Source organism: Podarcis melisellensis (assembly GCF_964234715.1).
Source record: "Podarcis melisellensis genome assembly, chromosome: 7".
Lineage (NCBI taxonomy): Eukaryota > Metazoa > Chordata > Lepidosauria > Squamata > Lacertidae > Podarcis > Podarcis melisellensis.
The window spans coordinates 35,302,479-35,327,854 of record NC_138539.1 but is presented as its reverse complement, the minus strand read 5'-3'; the positions used below and the strand labels follow the sequence as shown (position 1 = coordinate 35,327,854).

Below are 25,376 nucleotides of genomic sequence, written 5' to 3'. Positions count from 1 at the left end.
GAATGAGTAAGAGAAAGATTGCTGCAAATCCTTTAATGTGGTTGGAGATGGGAAACATCCTCTTTAGCTGCCATTGTACTCCTAACACTGAGTCAAGAGAATAGCTCTGGGAAACTGCTGCTCTGTTCCCTGGCAAATATGCTATGGGGCAGCACAGGGCATAACTGTATTTTATCCCCCAAAGTTATTTAACATCTACATGAAGCCATTAAGAGTAGTCATTTGAGTGATTTGGGGCAAGGTGCCATCATTATTCTGATGACACTCAGTTCTATTTCTCTGTAATATCTGAATCAGAAGGGGCTATGCCAGCCCCTGAATGTGGGGAAATAAATTGAACTTGAAGCCTGGCAAGACAGAGGCTCTGGAGCTGAGTGGTTCTCATGTCCAAGAAATTGGCTAATTGCCTAGCCTACATGGGATTGCACTTCCTCTGAAGGAGCAGGTACACAGCCTGGGGTGCTGCTGGATCCATTTGTAGACTGGAATAGCTTGGCCTCAATATATCTATCTCAACATGGTTTACAACAACACACAGTGAGGGGCTTCCCTTTCCAGAAGCTGCAGTATGAAATGCTGCAGTACAATTGTGACAGGAGCGAGATCATTTACTGCACTGGACCAAGTTCAAGATTTTACTATTGGTATCTAAAGTCCTCGACATTTTGGAACCAGTTTATACAAGGAATCACCTTGGCCTGCGCTTGCCTTTTCAACCGCTTCAGTCAGCAGAACTTGCACTTTTATCATATAATTTCCATTCTGTGTTTGCAAGGAGGTGGTATTTTTGTGCACCTGCAACACCTATACTTTGAAACTCCCTGCCCATTGACCTTAGGCAGGTATACTGGCTTTATATATAGGTATATATGTTAAGATTTAATAGGTTTTATATGTGTTTTATTGACGATCACTTTATTTAGATTAGTTTTGTTAACAGTTTTGTGAATTTTAGCTGTGTTCTACAATTTGAGAGTTATGTGATTAAGCAGTCAACAAATCTTTCTACATAAAAAAATAATTGAATAAAAGTCCCATCATCCCTGACCATCAGCTGTACTGGTGGAGGCCGGTGGGAACTGAAGTCCCAACTCTGTCTGGAGGGTCACAGGTTTCCAGGTGTAAGAAATAAGCTCACTTAAGACAGTGTATGCTAGAAAGAGAGAGAGAGAGAGAGAGAGAGAGAGAGAGAGAGAGAGAGAGAGAGAGAGAGAGAGAGAGAGAGAGAGGCAACAGATGGCACACAAAAAGGACACAACCAGCTCCCCCTGCTTTCCTCAGACACCAGGATGAATCCTGTAGCTAGCAGTAAGATTGTCATCATCACACATTTTGTTGCATACAGGAATATCTAGTAACAAAATATATCCTTCATTTATTGAAGGCATTTTCCATATGATAAATGAGTGGCTACACCAGTTCTCAACACTGCGCAGTGCAGATACCACAGGTAAGTTTCTCATTGTATGCAAAATAAGTTATGCAATAATATCTATCAAATATAATACTTTTGATCTCTCCTGCTTTGGAATTCCAAAGTTCAGGGGCAGGAGGGGCAGGCTTTGAAAGAGCAGGTTTGGGGCAACAGCCAATCATGATAAAAGCTGTGTGCAACATCTGTGTAAGGGGCTCTGTATGGACACCTGAACTTGGCCCTAGGAAACAAGAGACATTGCATTCTTTCAATCTGCAAAAACACCTACAAATTGCCTGACATCTACGATACGATGTGTTCCTCTGTCAAGTTCTCTCTCCGCCTTTTTGCTTCAGAAACACCTGATTAGAAAATCCAAGTCTGCAATCTATCAAGTTCCTGTTACAGTATTTGACAGCAGCAAACAAAAATTGATGTGCCAAATTAATTGGCCTTCCTCCTCCTAAATTCAGCCTCATTTAGTTTCATTATAATAAATTACAGGCCCGGAGCTGTTTTATGCAGTGAAAAAAATATATTGCCTCCTAGCCCTGTAAAGCATTCGTCATGTATAAACATTATTTCTGCATCTTCCCTTTGAGAACCCATTGTAACCCATTCCCAGCCTAAAAAGCCTTTGAGCAGAAAGATACTGGGTGATGGTTTTCCTCCATCCATCTGGCACTCTGACCCTAAGCATTTGCATCAGCTTGTCTGTCTACAACGCAAGTGTAAATATCCTTTTCTTTTTATTGCATGCTGGTGTAGCCATCAGGAGCCTTTATCCTAGGAATGCATTATGCTGAAAAAATCAGTATTATGACTGAACTGCTAGAGTAGGATTGCTTGAGTTTTCTGGAAAAAACTCACAAAAAATCAACATTTTTGAGCTGCCAACATCGGTTGCCATACATTGAGGTTTTCCCAGACATTTTGCCGATTTCCATGCAGACACTGCTTCCAACTGCAGTTTTCCAGGTATGGCCAGGAAATTCCGGACGTATTGTAACCCTGCACTAAAGGCTTGCAGCTTCTTCCTATATGATGGCTGAACTGTTTTGCACCACTGTGGTAAAGTAGCATCCTTTTAGGTCCTTCAAACCACATCTAATAGCTCTGTTGGGCAGAGTAAACAGTACCCACAACAGAATCCAGATCCTGCTTTGGGTTCCCAGCATTAAGTACCTTCCTTCTTCCCCTCAAGTCTAGTTTTTTCCTTTACAGGAATCCTGGTAAACACATTTGGGAGAGACGAACACACACACACACACACACACACACACACTTTCAAACCAGATGACACAAGACAGGTCGCCACATAGGAAACAAGCCGAAGAAAAGCCGTGCATCCCTCAATAAGAGCATTACTCTGAAACCAAATTCCATCTTTGTCATAAAAGAAGACAATGATGTCTCACAGGGGTGTGAGTCTGAGCCTGTTGCTGCCTCAGAACACCAGTGCCTACTCAGAAGTAAGTTCCATTGAATTCAGTGGGACTTATTCCCAAGTAAATGAGTTTGCGATTGCAGCCAACTGTACCTGAGTAACTTTCACTTGGAAGTTGGTGGCTGCATTCGAATAGCGCTTCGTTCTGTTTTCCTGATGTTTCCTTACCTGTTAATGATCTTCTTCATGTACACTTTCATATGGAAATCTATTGGATGTTTAGTGCTCACTTCTGCATTAATTGCTTCCAGTAAAAAAGTCTTTTGCAACCCCGTTAACTTGGGAACTCGGGGGAGTTTTGTGCTGTAATTTGCCCACCATTTCCATGAATCATACCATGTGATGAAATTTGGGGTGGTATCTCAACATATAGTTCTCCCTGCCCACCATTCCCATGGGTGAATCGCAGGGAACCGAAGCACATACATGCATAAAGGCTACATGTCTGATGACACCCACTGTCATGTCGTACTACACCCTTTGATGCGAATGGCGGTATATTAATCAAAATGTCACCATTCCATAACTCAACAGGTAATGCAGTGTAAAAGGAATGCAGGGAACTGGAACAGAAGCTCTAGCATTATAATCAGAAAACCTTACACTATATCCAAATGGTATTTAGGGAAGCAACTGTAGCATAGCCATAGAGCAAAGACTAATAAAGGGTTAGAAGTCCTAAATAGTGTTAAAAACTTCTGGGCAGGCTAGCCAGGTCCTCACCTAGAAAAGATGTCTGTTCTGCTTACTCTTTTTCTTTTTCTTTTAAAGGAAAGCTGAAAATGCAGCAAGTGACCTGGAATATCTTTAAGGGAGCCGCAGCTCCACCCAGTGGCTACAGCCCTGCTCTCAGTACTGAAGAAATCCACTTCTGAACATGATTGTAGTAATTCAGATGAAGTAGATGGCACAGGATCCAGAATGCTAGACTACAAAGAATATCTTCAAGTGTAAGTTTAGCACAGCAGAAGCTCCCTACTATTCCATACAGAAATGCAACCCAGAGTGTGCAGTTAAAATGATTGTTGTTGTTTAGTCGTTTAGTCATGTCTGACTCTTCATGACCCCATGGACCAGAGCACGCCAGGCACTCCTGTCTTCCACTGACTCCCACAGTTTGGTCAAACTCATGTTTGTAGCTTCGAGAACACCGTCCAACCATCTCGTCCTCTGTCGTCCCCTTCTCCTTGTGCCCTCAATCTTTCCCAACATCAGGGTCTTTTCCAGGGCGTCTTCTCTTCTTATGAGGTGGCCAAAGTATTGGAGCCTCAGCTTCAGGATCTGTCCTTCCAGTGAGCACTCAGGGCTGATTTCCTTCAGAATGGATAGGTTTGATCTTCTAAAAAGCAATTAAAAGCCATTCATCTGTCTGATACCTAATGCAAGAAGCATAAAATCCCAAAGGGATTATATGTAAATCAATGAAGTTAAAACATTGACTGTATTTCATGTTTGGAGATGCTTGTTTGTAAACACTGAAAGTGGAATTAATTTGTGCTTTTTCTAAGGAAAATGTGATTTTACACCCACAACTGCCATGAGGGTTTGTTCTCAAGATGGTTTTCAATTAAGTTTCTATGGGAGATTATTTTAACACAATGATCTTGGCGGACAAAAAGAAAGAAGATGTAAATGTAAAAAACATTTTCACTCCCAATACTTGAGCATTGCCTTGTAATTCTAGACAGAAATGCAGCTTAATTCCAGCTTACTCTTGGGCCTCGCCAAGTCTGTATATTAGGATGCAGGCATTCATACAGTGGAATCATTGTACATGCCCCACTGTGCTTTGTGAGATATATATTTATGAACAAGATTAATCCCAGAAGGTTCCAGTCAGGTTTGAGGTGCCACTGACAGCAGATCCACAACATATATTTAAAAGACATCTGTAACACATTTAAAGCACATTACTTTCCCAAAAGAACCCTGGGAATGGTAGTTCTCCCCTCACAGAATCACAGTTCCCAGCTGCTTCGGCTGCACTGGACACCAGTGCCACAGGGGGCGCTGCAACAATGATGTAAAATGGAGTGCGAGAAGAGAGAAGCGTCAAATTTTAGTGTTCCATGGGGTGCTGCTGAAATTGAGAGCCCAAAGTCCACTGGTTGGGATCAGTTTTTCCAAACTGTGTTGTTGTGTTAATGCTTAACCTATCTCAGCAAGGTCATATGAGGCCTGGCCATGTTCTTTATACATCCTTGAGAATCCTTTATGTCAGGCATGGTGGACCTGATGTCATCTAGGTACTGTTGGACTTCAACTCTCATCAGCCCTAGCCAGCATGGTCAGCTGGTGTGAGCTGGAACCCACTAATGTCTGGCAGATGACTTAAAGGAGAAAGAGGCTCCTTGATACTGTAGTGGGAAAACCAGGGCCTAAGAGGCCTACTCATAAAGCATATTAAGGCAATCTCTGCTAGTTTGTGTCTGTTAGCTAGCTGAGTTAGTGAGAGCATAGTGCTACGAACACCAAGGTCCACACTGAGCTGACAGAAGCCAGAGGGTCCCAGGTTTAATATCTGGCTTCTCTAGTTAAAAGAGCCCATTCACAGACATTAGGAAAGATCTGCACCAAGCTGCCAGTCAGTGTTGACAATAAGTGAACAAATACTGTACTGTAGCCTGATTTAACATAAGGCAACTTCCTGTATTCCTTGTGCAATGTCTTTCTAAGATTATAATGGTATGTGCTGGGCTACTGTATTATAATTCAAGATGTGGCTCGGAGACAATCAGCTGTGGAGGCTGCATAGCTGGAAAGAATGATGCAAAGGCATAGTTGCAGAATACCTGGAGAACTGGTAGAGTTAAGGTTGAGATATGATCAAGTGCTTTCTGTGACCCACTTTAAGGTCAACCCTGAGGAACATAGAACATCCCTCTCTCTCTTTCAATAGGCTCATCATAAGTCACACAGCAGGAACAGGCACAATCCTAGTCCCCGGTCCCCTCTCAAGCCATGAATGTAGGTTGTACAAAAATGCTCCATGCATTCAACCCAGGCCATTGAAGCAGAAGGAAGACTCATGTGTGCAGCACACCCGGTTCCCCTTTCAGCTCATCAACTGGCAAGACAACGGAGAGGAGTAAGAGGATCCCAGTGAGGGGTGTAGCTGGGACTGGGACACCCCCAGCAAGAAGGGGATGAGGAAGCAGAGGTTGGTGTAGGAAATACTCACAGGGTAACAGAGGATGGCGAGGGGGTCAGTGCACAGGAACCAAAGCAACAGGACCCTTCACCACAGCCAGAGGGGCCCCTGTCTCCACAAACATGGCAGGCTCTGAGGTGTAGGGAGCAGCAGGCAGAGCACTCCCGGAGGCTGAGACAGGCAGGGGCCCACAGCCCAGCTCCCTAGCTGACCAGGTGGGCTCAGTAGCTCTGGGAGGTGGTGTGTGATTCCTCAGCAGGTGTAGGCTTGGAGCAGTTGAGGGCTACCTGCTTCATCAAGCCCAGATGTTGCAATCAGCTTGCCAAGCACAAAAAGGAAGCAGAACTGAGGGGCTATGTCTGCTCAGATGCCCATGTTGATGGATCTCAGCTTGGATACTCCAGGATCTCTGTGGGACTGTGCTTCAGTCTGGACTTTGGACATGTGGATTGAACCTGGACTGGGGCCTTGACATACTGACTTGCTGCCAGGTAGGCCAGGGGTTCAGGAACACCTGGAAGCAGAAATTTCCCATGATTGTTCTTACTGCCTAGAACACCCTCTACTCTGAGGTTCACAATACATAATCAAGTTATCTGTTTTAGGTGTTTTGTTGCTGGTTTGGGGGGCTGTGAGTTCATCACAGAGAATTCTCTTGTGCACTCAATCTTGGAGAAAGTAGGATTGAAACCTCCCACACTCACCCACCATCTGGGTGGGGATTTTTGCCTCAGTCCTGTTGGGTGAGTATCCTCCCTCTGCAGGCTAACTTAGGCCAGGGGTGAGTGTCAAAGCTGCCTCGCAGGCTGGCGGGAAATAAAGATCTGGCCCACCAGGCCAGAAAGTTTTCCCACCCCATCTAAAGAAGAGCCCAAATGCATAGTGAACAGCTTTCCAAAATATATAATAGGTAAAGGAACTGTGATTAGCTGCCATTCTGTGTTGAATGCACACCTGGTGATTAATGCAGACCAGCTTGTGCCTTCATTTGTGAAATGCCCTTTCAACAGAAAGGCTCTGATAGATTCAGCTTCTTGTAGAGAGCAAATGTCTATGCTTGATACATTGAAATGAGAATGCTTTGCAGACTCATAACACAGCCACCCTCAAATGAGTCAGCACCAACAACAGATGGCTTACGACATACACATGAGGTGTTCATACAGAAGAAAATTAAACAAATAAAATGAAGATTGGAGAGGAGTGGCACTAGGCTCATCTTGTCAGATGTTTAATTAGGCAGAAGAAACATCCTAAAATTTAATTGCTTCCCTTTTGGATGTGCTGTGCAATCCAATTTAAATTGTTTCAGTAAGGGCCTTTGAGGTTTCATTTGGATAGAGCAGGGGCGGGGGGAGGTTAGGGACGGAAGGCGCCCTGTGGCTTCCTTCTAAGGGACTCTTAGAAAGGATTGGCACATACAGCACCATCATTTACAGGAAAGGTCATAGGAGTTAAATGAGAAGACTGTATGTGTATTTGTTCACATAACTACCCATTTGCTCAGGTTGTTTCCATCTGTTCTGATATTCACAGGTTATTTAATACATTGTGGCGGAGAGGGCAGCATTTGTGACACTCTCCCTTCTGCAAATATCACAATTCATGTTCACATAGTTATATGATTGCCCTTTAACTAATGTAGTTATGGAAATCACAACATCTTTTTCTTTGTCTTCTCAGTCCTCTAAAACTAGCAATGGACTAAAAAGTTCCAAAATGGAACCCACTGTTGGCACGATATTAGGTGTATGTGCTTTGAAGATGCTAAACTGGCAGTTTCAGATGTCTTAAAGACTGGCACTCTAATAACACTCACAAACTCTAAATTCATGACAAGGTTAACTGTGTCAACTTAAGGCAGGGCTTGATTTTATTCTCATTTATTAGTTGCTTTATCAGTTCCTTTCTGTTTTTGATTGCATTATTCTTTTAATCACACTGCAACATGTTTGTAAGTTTCCCCCGCTTATACCTTGATGGGTTTTCATCTTGCATATAATCATCTGAACTCGCACTATTATTTCTCTACTGCCCCTGTATTTAGAAGTGTGTTTCACTAAACCTTTGGCACAGTGACATGACAGTTTTGCCTAGTCTTAGTAAGCTTAGCCGAAGTCCAATTTCCTCATATCATCTTAGGGTGGTGGCCAACTGGGTGAAACAGGATTAGTGTTATGAAAAGGAACAATGATAATTAAGTAAATACAATTGTCAATTGTAAAGGTTATCGTCCTCAAGCTGCACATCCTCAGCAAAACACACAGATGCAGAGTAAACTGCAGTATCTAAACAGACTTTGGGGTACAGCTGGGAAAGGCACCTCTGCTTGCATTCTACCTACAAGGCTCCATTTCTGATTCTTTGTATAATTTTTGAAATCCAGCCAAACCGAAGAACTTCAGAATCCCATCAGCTTCAACTCAAATAATGTCTGCAATCCTATGGACATTTATTTGGGAACAAATCCCAAATAAATGTACACAAGAGATGCTTTGAATAAATCCCTCCTCACTTTGGAAATTAAGGAGAACTTAGAAGATAATGTAGCCAAATCTAAAGTTCTTAAAGTTAAAAGATGCTTACCTGTAGCAGTGTAGTGCTTTCCACTATTATTTTTTAACACCTTACTCTTCCATACTTATTCCAGCATGGGGAAGTGTGCTTGCCAATATTGACAAAAATGAAAACAGTATTACCGGTATATAATAAACTTTTTCTGAAGGTTTTAGATGAGAGAGAGAGAGAGAGAGAGAGAGAGAGAGAGAAGCACAGTTTTGGTTGTTTATCAAAATGAGAATTTAGTAAGATGGCTCATGTGAGCCATCTAGTGCCAAACATAAAATAGTACAAGGGTGTTTTTTGTTTTTTCCCCCTCATTCCAAAGGGTGCATGGGCTCACTGAAACCTATCAGGCCAGAAAAGTAGGAAATCATTGTCATAGTCATCACATTGTTCTGAACTAGTAATGACCTAGTTCTGCACCAATCTGTTATGCATGTGAACTGGTCATGCTTTATCTCTGGCCTGAAGAAATACATAGCATTTCAGGCTCCAAATCTTTGATGGGAAAGTTGCACAATTAAGGAAGGAAATGCAATATTGGCTTACACGCACGTAGGCAAGATGTGTTTTGCTTGTTCTTAAAATAAAGCAAGAGACTAGTTTCTGTCTCCCTTCTTCATCTTCCTCCTCCCTATTAGAAAATCCGCCCCCCCCCCCAAAAAGCCTGGGTTGTGAGGAGGTGTGTGCATCAGCTTTGGATGAATATGGAACCAAAGGGTAGGGGTGCTTTCTTGGAGGTAGTCAGTCCTCAGTTCAAGGAAAAGCACACATTTCCCTAAAGAGCCTAGAGCAGATACACACATAACTCTTCAAAGCCTTTGTCTCTATAGAATTCTGCTGATGTCAAAGTGCTGTCTCATCTGACTTCCATGGAGGGGGGGTGGGAATCTGCCCCTCCCAAAATGCCTGCTGGATAAGTTCACCCCTTACCAAGGAGTGTTTTTTCCCCAATACTTCTCAATGGAGAAGCTGCTTCTCCCCACTGTTTTCAGGGATACTTTCTATATTCTGCCCCAAGGAACTTGATGAAGGCAGTGCTGTCTCCATTGACATACATGGGGAAAGAAAGCTAAAGTGAGACTCTGTCTTGAGTCAAAGCGATCCTTGACTAAAGGGGACTCGCATGAAGCAACTTCCTGTCTGAAACAGTCAGACTCACAACCAGCCTCTACTCCATTCACCCATGTTATAGCTCTGGAAGCAGTGTAGCTCCCCACTAATATAGACCTAGTTAGAGGAGCTGTTGCTACCCAAAGAAAGATACTCTAATATATATTTTTAAAGATAAGTAGCTCTCAGCGAAGTGATAAATGCCATTCTTGAAGGTTTGAGAGGAAGCTGGCAACCCCTGCCCTCCCCATCTTCCAACCCTTTCATAGTGAAAATTGTCCCTATGGTAAAGATGCTTGACATGAATTACTACCAGCAAGCACTATTGAGTCTGTGGTTTTTTCCTTTATTCAACAGCAGGAAGGGCTTGAAAAGCAAGTAAGAAGGGCACCTGCTTGGATTCAAGTGGATAGTTTAATCTCACTACAGTGGTGCCTCGGGTTACAGATGCTTCAGGTTACAGACTCCGCTAACCCAGAAATAGTACCTCGGGTTAAGAACTTTGCTTTAGGATGAGAACAGAAATTGTGCTCCGGCAGCACGGCAGCAGCAGGAGGCCCCATTAGCTAAAGTGGTGCTTCAGGTTAGGAACAGTTTCAGGTTAAGAACGGACCTCCGGAACGAATTAAGTACTTAACCCAAGGTACCACTGTATTTAACAGGGTTTTTTTAAAAAGACAAATATATCCACATTCATTTTTTTATTATTTTACATTAGGTTCAATTTTGAGCCCAGCCTATGTGTATATTATCATTTAAACATTATAAAGGCAAACATGTATAGGAAAAGCATGATAAAGCATAATCAAAGAGAGAAATAAATAGTCCTATGACTGGTAAAGTCTCATCTGGAATTCACTTCTGGTTGAACATCCGAAAGCCCAAAGGATGTGCATATGTCTGCCGCATTCAGTTACGGAGAAAGCTAAAAAATGTGCCTCATTAAAGCCCAGAGCTTTCCCTTCACACAGGCTATGATGGGAAACACATGCTCTTGTGGCCATTTGGATCTAGTGCAGAGGTCCAATGATCTCCAAGAACAAAATGGCTTGCATCAGACTTTTCCACAAAATGGGGCTCAAGACGATGCAGGGAGCAGAAAGTCCATGCGCGTTTCAGGCAAGAATCCAGGCTTCCAAACTGGCACAAATTGCTTTTGGTATATGAAAATCCTATCTCTGATATTACTGTTCAAAAAACTTCATCTTGGAATGTTTAATCACAATGCTTAATATACACATACAGTCAATTGAAATGTGCAAATTACAGCTAATAGCACCTAAGCTGCCATCCAAGCAAGAGACACCTGTCATTCGGTAAAATCTGCATGCATTCTATGTGAACAAACTCTTAGGTCTCAATGTGACACATCACCATCTTAGATGAGGTATTCCGTGTGTGACTTCAAAACTGCAGGTTTTGCAACAAAAACAATGTTTGTAAATCTTATAGGGCAGGTACTACCTTTTATCCCATCAAGCATTAATATAACTAATCCCACTGTATTAAAGGCTGTTCTCAGTTAGCTGAAAGTAAGCCTCAGTAGACATATGCAGGATTACATCAACTTAGGCAGTTTTACTTGGACCAGTGCCTAAACTATGCAGAAGTGACATAGATCCCATCACATTCAGGTTGGAGAGGCAGCACAGGACCCAATTTGTAAGGAAGCAGTTGGGTAGACGTGGCGCATAGAAGGGCAGGCACAATAATACCAACAAGGCCTGGCGTAAAGGGCCTCTACAGCAATGGTGAAGCTATGTCCCAGGGTGCAGAGGAATTGTGAGGTATTTAAAATTTAAACTTTTACTGGTGTTTAATCCCAAAGGAAGGGACGCGGGTGGCGCTGTGGGTAAAACCTCAGCGCCTAGGACTTGCCGATTGCATGGTCGGCTGTTCGAATCCCCGTGGCAGGGTGCGCTCCAATCGTTCGGTCCCACCGCCTGCCAACCTAGCAGTTTGAAAGCACCCCCGGGGGCAAGTAGATAAATAGGGACCGCTTACTAGCGGGAAGGCAAACGGCGTTCCGTATGCTGCACTGGCTTGCCAGATGCAGCTTGTCACGCTGGCCACGTGACCCGGAAGTGTCTGCGGACAGCGCTGGCTCCCGGCCTCTAGAGTGAGATGAGCGCACAACCCTAGAGTCTGGCAAGACTGGCCCGTACGGGCAGGGGTACCTTTACCTTTAATCCCAGAGGATGGGGTTCTGGTTTCAATTTGCTCTGAATTGCTGCTGTATTTTTATTGTCCTGTAGTTTTTTTTATTGCTGTTTTCTGTCATACACTGGCTTGGAATGCTACATCAAAGGCTGTATAAAAATCCTTTTAATGAATGTGGCAGGGACCTGTTCAGTGGGAACCCCAAGGCTCAAGTTCTCTGAAGGAAGAGCAAGAAATAAAACATGTAGTTTTTTAAAAAAGATAACGTTTTTTCAGGGAACATTCAGTTTGTTTCCTCAAGTAGACCTTAAGAAGGGAAACAGGAGAGTAGGAGGTATCTTGATCAGTGGCGTGGGTGAGAGTGTCTGATCCAGACCTGGAAAAGCAGCATGATTTAAAGCAGAAAGAGAAAGTAAAGGAAGAAACCGCAGGAGATTAATCTATGCTGAATTTGGGGAGCCGGGGGAAAAGGAAAGACAAACAGGAGATGTACTTTCAAGGGGAATCCTGTTCTTTATCGAAAGGTTGATTACCTGCACATGTTTATATCAAACCAGTAATTATACAGTTTAATATGAACAGAAATAGATTCTCTGATCATAGATGAACATTCATTTGCTTCAAGCCACATGAAGACTGGCATCTTCAATATTTTCAAATAAATAAGGTTTTAAAATTCACACTGGTGCACAAAAAGAGGACTTAACATTTCTCTGTCATGTGGATTAAAAAGTGCTAGCAGTTACAATTACAAGACCCGTCTGCAAACAAGCTTAGAGCATTTAACGTGCAGCAATGCCGTACATAAGGTGAGGGAAAGCGTCTTGAGTTTCATGGTATCTGAAAGGTGGGATAGAGTCCTAATAAGTTTGACAAAACTTGCGTAAGGGTTGCAACTGTTGTCCTCACACTGAATTACTAATCTGAGACACATGGATTTCAATGGGGTTTTCAAAGGGGTTCTTGTCGGCTGATTGTGCCACAGCAGAACAAAAAAAAAGTGCAATTCAACAGAGAGGACTGGAAAAATTAATTCAGAAGGAGCTTGTAAGCAGTCTTGTCATCTTGGCTCTTTGTAATTCACTGTGTTTAATCCTGAAAGATGCCACAGCTACATCATTTCTAAGGCCGCCTCTCCCCTATTTCTGGCTGGAAATTTAATCAAAGAAATAAGCTTGATCAAAGGAGGAAAATGGCCCTGTGAAAACGGGGTTAAAATTATAGATCAGTGCGTTGGTCTCCTCACTTTTGTTGGCAAAACGGTGATTGCTCTTCCGGGCTGCAAAACATTGGAGAATTATGTATTACGTCCATGTTATCAACTGTGAAAGAACAAATTTTGTCAAATGCACTTTAGCAATCCTAGACTAAATGTAAGAGTTGGGTCACACAGAGAATTAATGGTCTCCTCAGAGGCACTTGCGGGAAGTGCCAGCCACACACAGGGCTCCCTCTCTCTTAGAAGACAACAAAAAAACCCCCCTCCCCTTTTTTAAAAAAAGAACATTCTGCTACACAAACGCACATAGGATGTATGTTCTGCTGAAATCAACCTTAAGAAATTAGTCTAGAGCAAGATGTTAGGTAGCCACAAGACAATAGTTCAGCTTTGCCAAAAAAATACCCCAGTATCATTTATGTCAAGGGGACTTCTCTAGGGTAGGGCTACCATAGTCCGGGTTTTCCCAGACATTTTTACCAATTTTCAGAAATTCCGCCCCGACACTCTTTTCAATGGACAAATCCCGGAAATCCTGGATCTATGGCAACCCTAAGCTAGTGTAGTCCTCTTGACACCAATGATATTGGGATGGAACAAGCAGTCTGAGTACTGCAGCTTCCAATAACCAGCCATCCAGACCATTTTTTTTTTTTTGGTATTTATTAACTTGAACAGCCACCCTATAACTTATGTTCTGTGGGTAGCTCTCAAAAGTTGGAAAAGCAAAACATAATTCAAAACAATGAAAGCGGCATTAATTTTTTGTTCTTTTTCTGGCCTATATATAGTAAAACACAAATTGTAAAGACTAAGAGGCACTGTAAACACTCAAGTTGTATAAAAAGGCCTGGGTAATTAAAAGAAAGAGATGGTAAGGATGGCACCAAGCAAACTTTTCTGGAGATGTTGTAAAACCAGCATGTCAAGAACGAGACAACCCTAGAAGATGCCTGCCTTACTTTACTACTAGTCTCAAAAATTCTACAGTTCCTTTGACTAGGCCTGTCTGCTCAATGGTTAAGATCAAAACATTAAGGACTGCATTCAGTGAAGTTCTGTTGGTGCAAGGAAACCCATCTGTGCAACAGAACTTACCTGCTCCCTCTCTCAACCCTCCCCACTCTGCCTAGGCTGATCTGGGGTTCCCCCAACCAGGGAGGAGAAAGTCCAGCGAGCAAGTGAAAACATGGGATACGACTCTAATATTGTCCCCCGCATTGTGTGGATAAAAGCTGGCACTGTTTTGTCTAATTTTTCTTTAATCAGAATATGTGGTTGCACTGCCACTAACTATTCCAATTTATATTTTCACAGTTTAGCTGTAAGAAAAAACTGCCACTCAACATACAAGCGTTTCTCCTTTCAGGTAAAATTTCACAACTGCCATCTAAAAACTTTTAATACCTTCACTGACTAAGAAGTCAGCTATGTAGTATGCGACTTTTACAGCTGCCTGGGAATGTGGAATGCCTGTTGAGTTCTTCCATTCATATGGATTTTTTTCTGGATGCCACTGGACGCCGTACACAGGGTATCTGTGAGCTAGAAAATAACCAATTGGTTTCCATCAACTCACACACATAAGACAACAAGTTTCTCTTAAAAGTTTGGATGCAGGATTTATAGCTCTAACCAAGATTCTAAAGGAATTTCACACAAAATATTACCATTAACAACAAGCATTTAAATAGAGCTTGGGTTGCGTCCAAAACACTTCATGCATGCTTCCCAAGGCAGATAGATGCCGATCAACAACCTTACAAACTCCAAGGTAGGTCAGGGCTATTACCTCCATTTTGCAGGTGGGGGCCCTGAGACAGAATGGCTAGCCACTCAGTGAGTTTGGTGTGGCAGAGACAATATTCAGGCCCAGAGGGACAGAAGAGGGGTGGAAGGGTAGAACTGATGGAGCAATGAAAGGAGGAGGAGGAGAAGGAAAGTCCTTTGTAACCCACTGGTTCAGATCTCTGGCAAGAGTAACATGTCACACACAGAGACACACACACAGACACAGCAACTCACTGGGCTAGGAGGGAGGAGCACGCAGCCCCCCGCCCCCAGGAATGCTGCCCTCAGCAGAAAAGGCTTCTGCACTTCTGATTTACATTACCTTCCATGGTAGATATGAAGTCCACGTTGTTATGAACATTAGTTGTTAAGATCTTATAAAAGTTGCGCAACTTCTCATTATTTGTAAAATTCTGTAAGAGAAAGGGTTTTTTTATTTATATTACAAAATATTCTTTTAGATGGGGCACTTTTATCCTTCTACTAATCCCTCTCCTATTAACATGTGCATCTGTCCTGCTGTTACTATTTACACCTTATCTCTCACACCTTAGCATGTTGCTTTGTGAGGTCATAGCTGTAGAAGGCAGTTTGGTATATTTTAAATTAATGTTTTACATGCAAACTTTAAAAGTACCTGCACAGAAAGGCTCCAGAAGTGGAAGTTTGATGTCAAGGGTTCAGAAGCCATCAGTTGCAACAAATCAGCAGGAAAATCCTGGAATATTCCGCTGTTTTTGGCATCTTATCCAAAAAAAAAAAAAAAAGACAAGAAGAGTTAATATTACTATCTGCAGCCTGCCCACTCAGTGGCGTAGCGTGGGGGGTGCAGGGGGGGCGGCCGCACCAGGCATAACATCTGGGGGTTAGGGTTAGGGGGCGCAAATCCACAGGTTAGGGGGAGCAAATTCAGGGTTAGGGGGTGCAAATTACTTGCCTTGCCCCGGGTGCTGACAACCCACGCTACGCCGCTGTGCCCATTTGTTTAAGGCATGCCTGATCTGCAAGAGCTCAGGTAGCGCTTAGAAAAACTGAACTGATGTCAAATGACACACACACATTGGTATCCTTAGGGGGTACCTTCCAACTCTACAATTCTATGGTTCTGATAGTGGTGTTTATTTTGACAGTCTGCATTTCTCAGTGCAGAAAGTATTGATGTGATTTCTAGAGATCTTTCCTATTCTACTTAATTCAAGAGGGTCCTGGAAGCTTCTGTGTGAAAGAAACAAGCAGAAGGTTCATGATGTTCCTTCAGAGACGCTGAGTACAGCTGGCTTAAACTGCTTCTGTTATCTCTTCCGTCAAGGTCATGCTGACTATAAAAGTTCCACAACATATTTTGCTCTAGGAGGCTTAGTTTGGACAGTATGAAGTAAACATCCAGAGTTAATGCAAAATACATTGCTTTTGTTAAATGAGCCACCATAGCCGCTAGCTAGAAGGCCATGAAAATTTGTGTCCTGGGCTTTTTATAGTTGTCTACCCATGTACTGTCTGGAACCAAAGTGGTACATTGGTTCCCAGATGTGAAATATTTTGATATTATTTTCAACTCTCCCTCCCCATTACATAGAATCCTTTATCTAAGTGTAAAACATAAAACAAACTTCATGAAAAAACTCTGTAAGCATTGTGTTGAACCAAAGGTGAATTGTTCCAGAAACTTTGCTAACTCCATCTTGATAGTCAAGATAGCACCACAATTAATTGGCTGTTGTCGCGGCAACAAGTTCATATAGTCAAACCTCGGATGCCAAACGCCTCTGTTTTGGAATGTTACAGCTCCCAAATGCCGAAAACCCGGAAGTAAATGCTCCGGTTTTTGAACAATTTCAGAAGCCAAACATCTGACGCAGCTTCTGCTTGAGTTCAGGAAGCTCCTGCATCCAAATGGAAGCCGCACCTCGGTTGTCAAACATTTCAGAAGCTGAACGTGCTTCTGGAACGGATTACATTTGACAACGGAGGTTTGACTCTATATGTTTATATTCATTTGCTTTGATATAAGCTAGATGTTATCCTCATCTGTAGGCCTGGGGTGCTGGGCTATGAGCCCAGAACGGGGAGCTGTCTGTAAGGTTTGGGCATTTGCCATTTTTGCCCTCACCTGGGCAGGTGAAGCAGCGGAGGTCGTAGGAAAAGGGACGTATGCTGCTTTGTTTATAAATTATGAATGTTTGCTTGGGCACTGACAAGTCATCTCCTTGCTGCAGAGTCTGTCCTGCATCTGGCAAAGGCTAGGAGAACTGGCGGGCTGATTTGCTGTAAGTCTACACCTTCTCTAATAAAGCACTAGAACTGATCACTCTAGCATTTTTGGCATCTCCTTTGGTACACCTGCACCCAGCCACTCCCATGAGCCCTCCTTTGTGCCAGTGGTTCAGGGCAAGCATCCCTTGTTTTTGGTTTAATACAAAGCAAATGCAACCCAATCTGCTAAATAATGTATTCAGAGTCATTTTCTGGGTCATATTCACTTTAGTGGAATGCATTATGACGCATAGATTCAGGATTAACTCAACAAGATGACAAGCCACCTATTAATTGCTGGAAGAAGAGCCACACCAGTATTTGGCTTAGGACCTTTCAATTACACAGACTCTTATCTAAGAACATCAGCCCAGCTTGTTTTCCTGCATTGGCCAATCAGATGCCTCTGGGAATCCCACAAGCAGGGCATTGAGGGCAGCAGCTCCCCAGGAACAGGAATTCAGAGGAATTCAGAACCTGGAGGTGGCACAGCATATAGCCATCAGGGCCAGTAGCCATTTCCTTATTAACACATTAGTGCAATCCAGCATCAGCCACACTGTATCCCATTTGCAATTAATGGAGGTGGGTTAACCATGTTGCAGGGCTGCAAGGAAAGAGCTGTGTTTATTTTAGTAGCAGGGGCAGGATGGGGTATCCTACTGGGCTCCAGGACAGAGGAAGAAGAAGAAGAGTTTAGATTTGATATCCTGCCTTTCACTCCCTTTAAGGAGTCTCAAAGCGGCTAACATTCTCCTTTCCCTTCCTCCCCCACAACAGACACTCTGTGAGGTGAGTGGGGCTGAGAGACTTCAGAGAAGTGTGACTGGCCCAAGGTCACCCAGCAGCTGCATGTGGAGGAGCGGAGACGCGAACCCGGTTCCCCAGATTACAAGACTACCGCTCTTAACCACTACACCACACTGGCTGAGAGGAGAACTCAGGCTTCAAATAAACACAGGGTGAAAAATGGTGGGGAATGCTCAGCATCTAAATGTAGTTGTTTAAGGCAATTAAAAACAGTAATTCATAATCATTCCTCTAATCACTGACAGCATTACAGTCACTGTCCACAACACTTGCGCCCGCGTGTTCCCTTGCGCTTTGCAATGCTCAGAACTGTAATAGAAGCACCACTTTTCAGTGGGGGGGGAGGGGAGTTGCAATGTGAAGGTTAGAAAAAAGCAATATTCCTTCCTTAAAATGCAAGAGCTTAAGGGCGTTCCTTTTGTGGTTAACATGTAAGAACCATGGGTTTAACCATACCAAAAATGTTCTGGAAAAACCCTCACTGACTGCTAATTTCCTGCTTTGCATAATGATTGCTGACTTCCTGCTTTGAAGGAAGATGACCCACCCACTATGTAACATCATAGGTCAGTGCCAACAAAAGTGGTGCTGCCATGTGAAAATTAAATATTTGGACATTTTGCTTATAACCAGATTCAGGTGTGATCTGTAGCATTCCAGATAAAGAGTCCCCACTCCCAGTTCACTGTAATTTTCAAACAGAGGCTCAAGAAGTAACAGCATCCCACACATTATGAAACTCTCAATTTCCACTGCTGCTCTAAACAGCTAGCAAGTGTCATCATTAGCTCTAAGGAGACAGAGCCATTACTCTGGTGTTGGGGCTCCATCCCAGCAGTGGAGAACTTGTGGCCTTTCAAGTGTTGTCAAACTCCCACCAGCCCCAGACAGCATGTCTAACAGCCAAATATTATGGGAGCTGTAGTTCAGCAACATCCAGAAGGCCACAAGTTCTCGACCCTTTTCCTATCCTTTTCTTTCAGTCCCCTAAAACTCATTATACAGCATAGCTGAACCAACAGCAACAGTCTGTTTCAGCAGAGTTCATGGAGCCAGACTACAATACCAAAGAAGGGACTCTTTCACCAGACCCTGTATTCTACTACGGATCTCCAGCGCAGCACAGTATCAGGCCTCTCAAACTTATGAGATAGAAGACTAAACATCTCCAGGACCTCAAAGCTCAATGCATTCTCAAAGTCATTATTTCACTTTGACTTGCAGAATTTATTATCACTGCCACCCCCCATCATAAGTCTTCTGTGAACTGAAACTCTTGAGTTTTTACCTGGAGTAAAGTTCAGCGGCAATGCAAAGCCATCCGTATTAGTCCAGGTGAGCAGGTCTTCCCCACAAGTGAGAACGCTAAGCAGCTGGTGTCCCAAGCATGTCCCCCATACAGGAAAATAGTCCCCTCTATCATTAGCCTGGAAACAACAATAAGGGGGAGAAATCAATAGCTACAGATCCTAGACATTTATATTCCCCATTATTTAACTATCTAGGAAGACAGCAGGATAGTTCCTTAGATTTCCTAATGTGCCCCCAGGTCTCAAAGAGGTTGGGGACTCCCCATACATCACCAGGATAGAAACTGGGGCAGCTCAGTTGGTAGAGCATGAGGCTCTTAATCTCAAGGTTGTGGGTTCAAGCCCACGTTGGGCAAAAGATTCCTGCATTGCAGGGGGTTGGACTAGATGACCCTAAATGATTCTCTTTACATCTTACAGCCTAGTCCCAAAATCATGCACATAAAGATAAGGCAGAGTTGTATGACTACCCATATGCCAGCTAGAAAGGTGTGAAAATAAGAGGCACCAACAACTGTCATTCCTCAACATTGCCAACGCCCCAATGCAAAAATATTGGCATGCTCCAATATTTACCTCTAGTGCTTTATTGTAGAATATCTTTGCAACTCTGGCAAATTCAGAAGTCTCAAGGCTAACACCACCTCCGGGATAGAGAATCCTAAGCAAACAAAATGACAACACTTTCATCAGCAGCAGTGAACTGCCGATTGATCACACAAAGGTAACATGGATAAACCTGGATTGTAATCACGGAAGGATCTGCAATACAATCTTTAAAGAAAAAGTAACATACTCAAGTACTGTAAGGAAGGGTTGTTCAGACAGTCATCATGGAACACGGTGGGAGGAGCAGGAAGATAGTACTTGGAAATAAAAACCTCAATTTCCAAGTGGTAAAGGTAAAGGACCCCTAACAGTTAAGTCCAGTCGCAAACGACTCTGGGGTTGCGGCGCTCATCTTGCTTTACTGGCAGAGGGAGTCAACGTTTGTCCACAGACAGTTTTTCCTGGCCAAGTGGCCAGCATGACTAAGCTGCTTCTGGCGAAACCAGAGCAGCGCACGGAAACACCGTTTACCTTTCTGCCGGAGCGGTACCTATTTATCTACTTGCACTTTGATGTGCTTTCAAACTGCTAGGTTGGCAGGAGCTGGGACCGAGCAAGGGGAGTTCACCACATTGTGGGAATTTGAACCGACAACCTTCTGACCAGCAAGCCCTAGGCTCAGTGGTTTACACCACAGTGATGCGAACTCCATTATTGCATGAGCATTTTTCCATAACCACATTTGTTTTTCAAATGGTTGTTACCTGTCATGAGATCACCGATGATGAAAGGTGGGTTAGAAATTGTGTAAATAAAAAATAAAAATTAAGTGGCTAGCAGCTGTGAATGCCAAATCAGCTCAAATAAATTTGTGTGGAATATGTAGACAAATATGCACTTTTCATTAGAGGAAATATCACCCAGGATTCTGTTTAACACGCCTTTTAACAAGAAACCAATGTTAAATGTATATGCTATGCCTGCCACAATAAAGATTTGTTCTGTTTGTTTTCATTTCAGCTGGTCTCTTATTCTGGTACTGACAGCCCCACATTTCTGCTAGGAAATGCTAGGAACTGCATACTCAGGTTATAGAATACACAGAATTATCACCAAGCAGAGCACAAAAAAGCCGCCATTACAGACACTATTATCTGTACACTATTACTGTGACATCTTTTTCATTATCTATTAACTTCTGTAACACTTTGCATATGGCAATGTACTTTACAAACCTTATCATCTTCCCAACAACCTTTCAAGGTAAACTGCTGAGCAACAGACACCCAATGAGATTCAAGGCCTGATAGAAATTGGAATCTGAGTCTCTGATATTGTCTCAGTTGCCTTCCTTCCACTTCGCTGCTCTTCACTTTTACTACCAGTAGCAACAAAATAGATGTTCATTAGGACGCTTACCCATTGATAGAATTGAAAATCTTATCATATTCTTCATCTGAACGATTCAGTCTGGAGGAATTAAAAGGAAATGAAAAGTTGCATTAGAAATGTATAGCTTCCCTGCATCAGTTTAGAATAGTTTTTAGTACAGTAACTAAAAGGTTAACGCCAATTTCCTGTGCTACAATTAAAATTCATGTTAAGTCAGTCCCTAGTGCAGACTTCCTGGAAAGTGTCATTAATGAGTCACATCTATGTCCTCTAAGCACCTCAAGACAGCTTACACATTTCCCCTAATCTTCGCAACAACTTTGCAAAGTAGGTTAAGGTGACAGGTTGTGACTGGTCACCAGGTGAACTTCATGGCTAAGTAGAATTTTGAACCTCGATCTTTCCAGTCCTAGTCTAACTCTTGAACCGCTACAATGCAATTGCTTCACAAATACACCCATACTGAAGAGTGCTAATCTGCTTCTACCCTAAAGACTGGCAAATATTGTCCTGAGAAAATTTCTACTTTGCACTGCAGCATTGTGAGCACATTATTCACACAAGCTTACCTGATTGGTACTACCCGGGCTCCAGCAGATTCAATAAACTTCACATATGAAGCCCCAATGTAAGAACTTCCATATTTTTGGAAGCTTTTAAAGTCAGTTTCCTGTGCTAATATTCCTAGAAAGATCCAGAGGGAAAAAGTTAGGGATCAGCGAGGTCACAGGAAAAACTGAGATGCCGCTGATAAACTAGCAGTAGGTGGGGTGTGATGATTAATTTAATATTATCTATATTTGAAAGCAAGAAAGAACATGGTGTCTCATAACATCACAATGACAATCCAGCAGCAGCAGTGGGGTAATTACTTGTTCAGATGGTGTTAAACACAACTATATTTAAGATTGGTTTGCATGTTACTCATTTTATACTCAGAAAGCATTTATGTGAAAGCAAAGTGAAAGCAGGAGTAGATTCCTTTTGTAAACTCCTTTGGGGGGGTTGTTTTTTGTTTTTACAAGCAAACAGTATAGAAATGATATGATATAAATAAATTACATACATGGAAATTGCATGTATGTCTCACTACGTGTTTGAGGAAGTACACTCTGAAAATCTGTGATCATCAGGCATGACTGTCTACAAATGGATTTCATGCTACGTTTAAATACATTCTATATGAAATATGGAATAGCCTAAAAGTCAAAGGTCTGCTATATCATCATGAAAGCAAATTTTTCATACCATATTTTAAAGTACCTGCATTATCCTTTTTAAACTGACTTGTTGAAATACAATACACTTTTGAGCCCTTGAGTGCTTCACAATTTGACGGACGCAGCTGAATGCTTAGATCCAGAAAACAGACAAGTTCCAGCAAGCATCCTATCACACTCTCTATATCAGAAATATGGTTTTTCAAAAAGGAATTTAGAACCAGCTTTCCGAAAGTTCACAACCCAGGCACAGCAGAACATGATACCAGTAAGTTATGTCACAAGACCCATTGCACCACAATTGGGGGGAGGGGAGGTTGAGGCATTCCAGGTTGCCAGCTCATCAGCTTGGTGTTGAACAAGCACTTCTTCCTTCTGGAATCGAACAACAAAATGAGGAGGAGGAGGTGGTGGTGGTGGTGGTGTGTGTGTTTTACAGAAACCTTAGAACGAGGAACTTTATAAATTTATGGGTAGTCACACTCTCTCCAAAAATCACTGTTACTGACATCGTTTCCATCAGGGAGTATAGAACAGGAATGGGCAGACTTTAAGTTTGTTAGATCTACTTTGCTTTTTGCTAGAATCCCTATATATACCACAGAGCAGATCTGCCCCTAAAGTCAGGCACAGAAGACTCTGAATGAGTGTTCAGGGTGCCTCCAGTAACATTTTAAGCCCAGGAATTTAAGTACCAGAACTGAACTGAATTCACAGTCCTTTTGCGCAGTCCTTTCCCACCCAATTAGCTTCCTACTTTTCAGCAAAAGTCAATCTGTTGCTCTTGTAAAACAACTGAGGAGTCAGAATCCTTACCAATCTACTTACTGCAAATCTTCTGGATATCTACTACATACCCTCTGCCAACAATCCATCACAAATCAAAATAAATAAAAGTCACTAAAAGGTGGATTTTCAACACACAGACTTTGCTTAGTCCAAAACATCTGGAGGACAGCCAATTGATAAAAGTCTCATTAAAGATAGTGAGCCTCTTTCATAAATGGCATTCTTAGTGTTGTTTCAAGATTTCTACAGAGGTACATTTCCCCCAGTAACAGGTGATGTCTGGGTGAATGTGTTGCCTTTCGCTACTTGCACAGATAGGCTAAAATCATCATTACATCAATCGAAATATTTTGAAGACTAGGACCATAACCCTGTGCAATTTCTCTAAGAGCTGCTGCTAATGAATTCACTGGGGTGGCTTACTTCCAAGTAAACATACCGATAGGAACAGGCTGTCAACCACGGGTACACATTAATTCTTGTACCCCCTGAAATGAAGTCGCTTGGAAATGGCAGGAAAAATCAAAAAAGTATTCTAGAAGCCACAGTTGCCCCAGACACCTGAAAGATGCCATGTTTGCTTGCTTGTTTTAATCTACCAGCAGCACCTCTCGCCAGTGACAGGTGATACTGATTGATCTCGAACCAACTGCGACCAGGCGGCACCTTGCAGATCTTCCTACTCAAACCTAGGTCATTTGCTTGGAAAGCAGCACTGCATTTTAAAAGCCGGGATTCATCTGAAACAACTGGGGTGATAAGAATCAAGTGCGAAAGAGCCACCTGGTCTCACAAATAACCCCCTTGGGTGATCCCAGTGCAAGCATAACATTATTATTTTTTTAAAGAAGAAGTTGGATGCTCATCTGTCATTCATGCTTTAGCCCTTCCAACTCTACAATTCTACGATTTATAGGTGCCCGACCCACCGAGCTAAAGGAGGGAGGGGAAACTTTGCATTTCTTTTATTTCCCCTCTCTCTCTCTCTCCCCCCTTCCCCTCGTCCACGTTCCCTGGCAACAGGACTCTTTCTCTGGCTCTTTGGAGAATCCCGGGGATCCCCCCTTACAAGCGCAGAGCGCGACGACTCACCGATGATGGGTCTCTCGTTGATGATGGCTTTCTCGTTCGCGCCCTGCAGCGAGAAGGGCAGCGCGGCGCCGCAGAAGAGGCCCAGGAGGCAGCAGGCGCCCAGCGCGCGCCCGAGTCCCGCCCAGCTCGCCATGTCCGCCCGCAGCATTCGGGGATCCGAGCCAGGATCCGCGCGCGACGCCCGTCTTATGGCGCGCGCCTCTGCCGAACGCTCAGCCCCGGCGCCGAGCGGCTTTGCAACGCCGTCCAATCAGGGCGCATCTCGGCTGGGCGGCCGCGGCATTCTGGGAAATGTAGTCCTCGGGCAGCAGCGGCATTCTGAGAAGGCGCGCTTCTTCGCCGCTGCGCCTTTTCTTCCTCATTCCTTCTTTGCCGGCAACGCAAAAAGAGGCGGAGGAGGAAGAACTGCTGGAAATGCCTGCGTGGGCATCGGTGCGCGCGGGAGATTTAGGCCGGGTGGGGTTGTTGGAGTCAAGATTTTATTTTGTTTGTGTCCATCTTGCTGTTTGTGATATTAAACTACTCTTTATAGATCTCGTTATAACTTGTGTGGGGATTGCTTAATTTCGTTGTGGGGCGCTTTGATACGGTTTCTTATGAGTGCATTTGGGTAATTATGTAAATATTGCCATGTCGTAAGCCGCCTCGAGCATGGTTTTTAACTATGGAAAGGCAGCATGCAAATGACGATGATATCTAGGGAGGTTTCTAGGCAGCCAGTAAGAAAATCAGGTAGGAATGAAGGGCAGTTCTGCCCAACAAACTTCCTTGACATTTATTGGGCCTAGTACTACAGCCTAGCAAACTGGCCATTGTGTCATAAATGGTGTAGCACACCTATAACGAATGGTGAATTTTAATAATCACCATTTGGGTGTGTCAATGTTTATTCATATTTAGAAATAGTTCCTTGAGGACATAGTAGCGCTGCTGTTTTCGGTGGAAGCAGTGTGTTCGATTTGTGTTTGTACTGTATAATGTACAGAGAGAAGCAATAAATGGACTGTTCCCCCAATAGAAGGACATAAGAAGTAATATCCACCTAGACCTGTATTGGAACTGATGCTTCTTCACTTGTTCATAAATGATATGGGATCAAGGGAA

The 25,376-nt window shown here is 43.1% G+C and overlaps 1 protein-coding gene across 1 annotated transcript; it reads right to left on the bottom strand.

The window, feature by feature from the left end:
- Window positions 1-10,012: 10,012 nt before the first annotated feature.
- Window positions 10,013-24,476, bottom strand: GGH (gamma-glutamyl hydrolase). Its single transcript, XM_081917605.1, has 9 exons — window positions 24,273-24,476; window positions 21,741-21,855; window positions 21,199-21,249; window positions 19,807-19,891; window positions 19,209-19,347; window positions 15,495-15,601; window positions 15,180-15,270; window positions 14,474-14,611; window positions 10,013-13,126 (listed from the first exon to the last, which is right to left on the bottom strand). Exons 1-9 carry the CDS (start codon window positions 24,418-24,420, stop codon window positions 13,005-13,007), a joined length of 996 nt encoding a protein of 331 aa, XP_081773731.1. The 5' UTR covers window positions 24,421-24,476; the 3' UTR covers window positions 10,013-13,004.
- Window positions 24,477-25,376: the final 900 nt, after the last annotated feature.